The 6,682-nt window shown below is 47.4% G+C and overlaps 1 protein-coding gene across 7 annotated transcripts in view; it reads left to right on the forward strand.

Moving 5' to 3' along the window:
• The window catches only part of si:dkey-237i9.8 (platelet endothelial cell adhesion molecule), a 13,927-nt gene extending 9,033 nt beyond the window's left edge, over positions 1 to 4,894 (forward strand). For 3 of the 7 annotated variants that reach the window (XM_035402889.1, XM_035402892.1, XM_035402891.1), the window contains one exon: positions 1 to 319. This exon is cut by the window's left edge and continues 623 nt beyond it. Coding sequence is in view for 4 of the 7 variants with exons in the window: in XM_035402887.1 (XP_035258778.1) it covers positions 1,360 to 1,452; positions 2,306 to 2,362; positions 3,170 to 3,192; positions 4,763 to 4,816 (227 nt within the window). In the remaining 3 variants the exon portion in view is untranslated. Of the gene's footprint in view, positions 320 to 1,359; positions 1,453 to 2,305; positions 2,363 to 3,169; positions 3,193 to 4,762 lie in introns of those variants that run through there. The other 4 variants (XM_035402887.1, XM_035402890.1, XM_035402888.1 and 1 more) reach the window with 3 other exon arrangements.
• Positions 4,895 to 6,682: the final 1,788 nt, after the last annotated feature.

The following is a 6,682-nucleotide window of genomic DNA, read 5'->3' on the forward strand; positions in this document are numbered from 1 at the left end:
CCACCCCCGTAGACTGTGTTTGGCGAAACTCTCACGTCACAGTCTGCGCATTCTCTGTCTCTGTCTTTGTCTTCTGTCCTTTGAAAAGCTGTGGGGTCTGCTGTGCTTGGTAATCTCGCCTCTGTCTGTCCGGCTGCTCGTGTCTGTCTCAGCGGTGTGTCGCGCAAATGCTTCTCACGTGCTTATGTGCCTGGGTTAAATGTCTGCGAACACAATCGGCATATTTGATACATAGTTGAAAGGAATTGTTTATATATTTTGATTGATTTGACTGAGTGGTCGGAGGAAATACTTTAGAATAAACAGTTTTATTTTCGAATGTGTCTCCATCCAGTGATTTTTGTGTCTGGCTGTTTCCAGTTCTGGTTTCAGGTGTTTTTTTTTTTTAACGACGGTGCATTTTCATGTAGGCTAGTCTGAGAATATCTACATTGCGTTGGCAAGTGGAGAAAATTCACAACGTGCCTTTTCGGTAATGGCTACCAATGGCTATGTACCCGTTGGCCCTTTTGAATAATCTTGAGGAAAGAACCAACTGAAATGGGCGTCAGCACAAGTGTTCTGCTTGAACAATGCCTTCTGTGCAGAACTTCCTCCTCGTCGGGCTTGAATGAATAAAGCAGGTGGAGGGGGGGGAAGTGTGTTCATTGGCAGCGAAGTGATTAATTTAAAACAGAGAAGGCTAAATTACCTTAGCAGCGAAACACATCACAGCCCCCCCACCAAACTCCTGTGTGTGTGTGTGTGTGTGGGTGTGTGTGTGTGAAGTTAGTCCTCCACTCATATGACCTGAGTCATGGTCTCATGGTCACATTCAAAAACCAGCGTTGTTATCTCCTCTGAAGAGATAGCTTTGAACTGCGTGGGAAAAACTGTAGTTTGTAGGGTTTCTTTCTTTCTAGCAGGGTAGTTTTATGGAGCTGTCCGTCTGGCTTAGAGTAATCTGCTCTAGAGTATCTGCAGTGAGTGGTGTGTCTGGAGTATTGGCTGCATTTCTAGCTTTTTTTTCTGTGTATAGAAGAAATGCCACTCTAGTTACATGGTACCTCCATTCCAGCACTTACTGTAATTTATATTTTTGTCCTAATATTGTAGCTTGTACTTCCACCTTAGTTTGACTTGGCATAAATTATGACAGAATAATGTTCACTGCGTGAACTGGACTTTTGTGTTCTCGGCTATGAATAGCTGTACGAAATGAGTATTGTACCTTATCGAACGTGTGTTTTGTAGCTGTTCCAATGACCTTTGGTATGCACTTATTGTATGTCGCTTTGGATGAAAGCATCTGCTAAATAAATGTAATGTAATGTAGATTAGGATTTTGCTGCTGAGATGTGATTGGCTGATGTGTTCCAGACACTGATGACCAGAGCAGTGTGGAGACACCGAAGGAGCCTGATGTGGAATACACTGAGGTGGTCCATCCACAGCCAGCAGACGGGTCACGAGGTGACACACACTGTGTGTGTGTGTGTGTGTGTGTGTGTGTGTGTGAGAGAGAGAGAGAGTGTGTGTGTGAGAGAGAGAGAGAGAGAGTGTATGTGTGAGAGAGAGTGTGTGTGTGTCTGAGTGTGTGTGTGTGTCTGCGTGCGTGCGTGCGTGTGTGTGTGTGTGAGAGAGAGAGTGCGTGTGTGTGTGTGTGAGAGAGAGAGTGTGTGTGTCTGTGTGTGAGAGAGAGAGAGTGTGTGCGTACGTGTGTGAGTATGTGTGAGTGTGTGTGTGTGTGTATGCGTGCGTGCGTGCGTGTGTGTGAGTATGTGTGAGTGTGTGTGAGTGTGTCTGTAGCTACTAAAATGTCTGTTTTTAGTGCTACTAGTCAGTGCCTGTGTAGCAAGCTTGGAGGTGAGGGTAATCATTTTGTTTGCGCGGCAGTTGAGGAAGCTCAGCTGTCTCTTTCAGTCTTCACTCAGTGCTCAGTTGTCCAGGGGGACGGCTGCATTTCTGGAATTCTTTGACAGATAAAAGCAGCGGGCTATCTGCAGTCCTTCCTGGGAGTGGTCTAATTACATGTAATTGAGAGACCGTCTCCGAGATCAGAGCAACGCAGGGGCTCATAATTCTTTTTTGTGTATACAGGAAAGGCTGAACTAATTGCCCTACCCAGTGGCCCCAGCCCCCCTCCCTGCCCCCCCCCTCTCTGTTTGGGCCCCGTCAGTAGTCCCAGTGGTTTCATGTGGACGGTTGCTCTGGCGCGTTTGTGTGTGTGAGTGTGTGGGGTGAGATGATGGCCACAGGCAGGCTTTGCGTGGGCTTGGCAGTGCGCTTGATTCAGGGCTGCTGTGTGTCGATGTGTTTTCCGCAGGTCCGGTGAGAAGAGGCACAGACACCGTGTACAGCGAGCTCCAGAACTCGCCCGCAGGTGAGGCAGCTCCCCAGAATTCCCCAAAATCAGATTCGCTTGTCACCACACTCTTTGGCAGCTGTCAGCCAATCAGGTGCAGCGATTCGAATGTTTGAAAAATGCGCCGGGATTGTTGTCACTACCTGAGAGTGGAAAATGGAGGGAGAGAGGGGGGGGGGAGGGGGGGGGAAGAGAGGCCAGGTGTCCGTTATCCTGTTGTTGTTTTAGGGAAGTTCCTGTTATAAGAACGCGACCCAAACGTCAACTCCTGTCTGTAAAACAATCGGTACAGATCAAGCCATTGTTGCTTATAAGAAATCAGTCATCCTTCTGTCCTGTGTAAATAGTTTACGAACTCCCGTCTTGTTCTGTGGTGTGGGAACAAAATGGACCGTACGGACAATACACAGCATAGTGGAGGGGGTGCTGTTTATTGGTGTAGTTCTCCTCAGTAAAATTAAACAATGGCCTCTCCAACCAGAGAACAAGTGACTCAGCAGGTCCCACAAGCAGGGGTGTAGCATGAAATTCTGGGCACTGTGCAGATGCAGTCTCTGTGTGCCCCCTTCCCCCTTTTAGTCCAGATTTCGGTTGCAAAGAGAGGTAAAAAAAAATTTAAAAAAATAGAATGTATATGTTTATAGTGGTCGATTTGCATTACAGACAGAGGTCAGGTTGACTCAGGACAATGCCAAACTGGTGACAGACAAACACATAAACACAAGGAGCATCACACAAGGCAATGGAAAACAAAATATCTGTGGTCACTATACAGTCCAGGATGTGCTTTTCCCAACCTCACCCTTTCGCCGATTCTTTCCTCAGGTGTAGCTGACCCACCTGGCTATGTAAGTACTATTTATTCTTCATTCTAATAAAGTAATTTTATTTTTATTTGATTTTTTTTTTGGAAGATTCTGGACAAGAACTGAAAGGGATAGGTCTGGTACTGTAGGGAGAGCTCTGAAATGGACGAATGAGTAGTGAAGGTCTGCAGAAGGGCGTGTCCTGCGCACAGCGCTGCATGTAGTTGAACAACACAGCCCTGCTCAGTTAAGGCCTGTGTGAATCTTTGCAACTGATGGGCTTGATCACAACGCTGTCCTCTCCTTTAGCTGGCCTTTCATTTTACCATTAACCATTTCATTACATTACATTACATTACAGGCATTTAGCAGATGCTGTTATCCAGAGCGACTTACACAACTTTTTACATAGCACTTTACATTGTATCCATTTATACAGCTGGATATATACTGAAGCAATTCCGGTTAAGTACCTTGCTCAAGGGTACAACGGCAGTGTCCTTACCCGGGAATCGAACCTGCGACCTTTCGGTTACAAGCCCAGTTCCTTACCCACTGTGCTACACTCCGTTCCCTTTTCCATTTCACCTTTATCACACCATGGCTTCTACACGGCAGGGCGCTGCTGGCCGAAGGCAAGCCTAACCCTCTCCGAACCGACACGACGGCCATTTTCCTCCGCCTATCGGGCAGATTAAGCGGCAGGCAGGCGTAGCGGGCAGCAGCCCTGTCCCTCCCGCGCGCGGGGCCTGCCCTGGTGACGCACTCTTAAAGCAGCGAGCGCAGGGGGGGGGAAGCGGCGGTCAGAGTTTCCACAGGGAGAACAAAGGGAGAGCAGGGCTGTGGCTTCCTTCCCCATCGCCCCGCCAGATCTCGCCCCAGCGAAATTACCTCCACGAATCCCCCCCACCCCCCCCCCCCCCCACCTCCAACACAACATCTTGGCTCCCTGGCTGTCCCATACCACAATGTGCAGGGGGACGGTGGACGGGGGCAGGGCGGGGGCAGAGGAAGCGATCGCAACTATCCAGCCCTGCCCCCGGAGTAGCAAACAGGCAGCGCCGCTCCCTGGAGCAGAAGGCCTGGCCACGGGTGCGGGCCTGTCTTTTAAGGAGGCAAAGTTGAGCCAGAGGAGACAGGATAAGCTGGAAAAGAACATGGAGAGAAGGGGAGTGGGGGGGGAGTGGGGGGGGGGGGGCAGGATGGAAATCTAGGATGGAAAACACTGTAGACGCCGAAGTGAAAGGTTCCTGTGTAGCACATTTGTCTGATTTATGACTATAGGAATTACTATAGGACTATAGGAAGTCAGTAAGCTACTGTTGTATGTGTTGTGACTGTACTGGATCATAGTCCTGTGTGTTTTTCTCTCGTTTTAGATATTCTGCTATAATGATTTCACACAATGGAAACGATGTCTGTAATCATGTTCGCCTGAAACGAGATAATTGTTCAGGTTTTTCTCCGGGTTTGTGTGACCTGGTTGTTGAGCAGACATCTCACAGCGAGTGAATTGCTTATTGTGCCAGTGCCCCCGGGGGAAAGAGTGGAGGATTTTTTTTTTGTTGTTGTTGTTTGTTTTGTGAGGAAGCCATTGTTGTGTTCACGTTAGCAGGGATCCATGGAGTTCGTCCAGCTGAACCATGACCTGCCGGAACCAGTGTAGCCCTCACCTTGGTGGACGGATTGCCCCGGGACACTTCACACCCCCCCCCCCCCCTCCACCCCAACCCCTGAGCCCCGCTCCCCACACCCCCCGGTGGCCTCTCTCTATGCCTCAGAATATATGGGATATATAATTCCGGATTTACATCGCAACCCCCCCCCCCCCCCCGCGTTCCAGTTCGGATCCGCATCACTGCTGGAAGCTGTGCTGTAAATGATGCTCGGAAACGGCATTGAGGTCTCATAAAGGATGTTATGAAAGAAACCCAGGCCAATGAAAACTTCATAGTTTTAAATGTGTTTTTGCCGGAAATGATACTTCTACTTTATTATATCGACACCTTTTTAAAAAAAAAAAAAATTTAAAAATAAAAAAGTTTTTCCCCCTTTTTTCTCCCTAATTGGGAATGTCCAGTTGTGTATATCAGCACTAGTTGCTGCGAGCTCAGTTATCGATTTTGGACAACTGTCAGTGCGCTCTTCCCCAAAGCAGGCAGTGCTAGTTGGCGTTTTGTTAGCGCACCGCGGGTTTGCTGGTCAGGCTTGAACGGGGAAGACATCTCGTGTGCGGTTTCGTCACCGCACCGCAGGCTGTGTGCGGTTTACCGACGTCGGTCACCGGTGCGCAGTGGCGTGCTGTCGTCCCGGCCGACCGTAACCACGCCAACGGGACTGCCAGCCACGGTCAGGCTCAGGCTCAGCGCCAGGCCACGGGGCCCATCCCGGCAGCACGTCAGCGCCTTAACAGGATGCGCCACTCCGCTGTCTAACGCTCACACCTTGATGGATTATCGGGGTATTATCAAATTCTTAACTTTATACGACTGTTCAGATTATTATTTTTATTTTTTTTTGGCCATTGGCCCTATCGTTTGTAGTCATCCTGTTGCTTTTGATTTCTTATTGACAGATGAGTAGAAATATTAAATTACTTGCGCCACCTTATTGCACTGGGTTGTTACTGTACAGTTGATTTCAGGCAGGACTGGCTGACCATTGAAAACTTCTTAACAAAATGTACTTAATTCATATTTTATACTATATTAATATGTTATAGTAACATATTAATATAGTACTATATTAATAGTTAATAGCAATTGCTGGGCTGGAACCAAGCATTTGAAGATCTGACATTATTATTATTATTAGTAGTAAATGGATGGTAAATGGACTGCATTTATATAGCGCTTTTATCCAAAGCGCTTTACAATTGATGCCTCTCATTCGCCAGAGCAGTTAGGGGTTAGGGGTTAAGTGTCTTGCTCAAGGACACTTCTACATGCCCAGGGCGGGGTTTGAACCGGCAACCCTCCGACTGCCAGACAATCGGTCTTACCTCCTGAGCTATGTAATATTATTAGTATTGGCAATATTATTATTATTATTATTATTACTGGAGCTCCTTCGAACGGAAAGTAGAATTATATTTAAAAAATATAAATTGTTCTCATGGACATGTTACTCAGCCCAGAGATGCAAATCCTTTGTCAGTATGTTCATTGTTAACAGGGCAAATGGCTGACCGAATGGTCGGTTTGATCTGATTCTGTACCCCTTGTAGAATGAAAATAGCTTTTGTAATATTTGTTAAACACCAGTTATTACATTTTCTTTGTACATTTAAAATAAAAAAGACTTTGGTTACGGTTTCAGACACGACTTCTTCGTTTTTCCTCCTCTACATGGACCGTGGCAGTGTTCATCTGTTTCAGAGGATCAGGCGGCTTTGGCGCGACTAGATTATGGTTGGACCCGCGGAGGGAATTTAAGGTGAAATTAAGGCCACACGTTATCTGACGAACGGCAGAGTTACGTCAAGTGTGAGAAGATGAAAATGAAAACAGCGTCTTCCTGTGCAGCTCTCTGT

The sequence above is a fragment of the Anguilla anguilla genome, chromosome 2, assembly GCF_013347855.1.
Source record: "Anguilla anguilla isolate fAngAng1 chromosome 2, fAngAng1.pri, whole genome shotgun sequence".
NCBI lineage: Eukaryota > Metazoa > Chordata > Actinopteri > Anguilliformes > Anguillidae > Anguilla > Anguilla anguilla.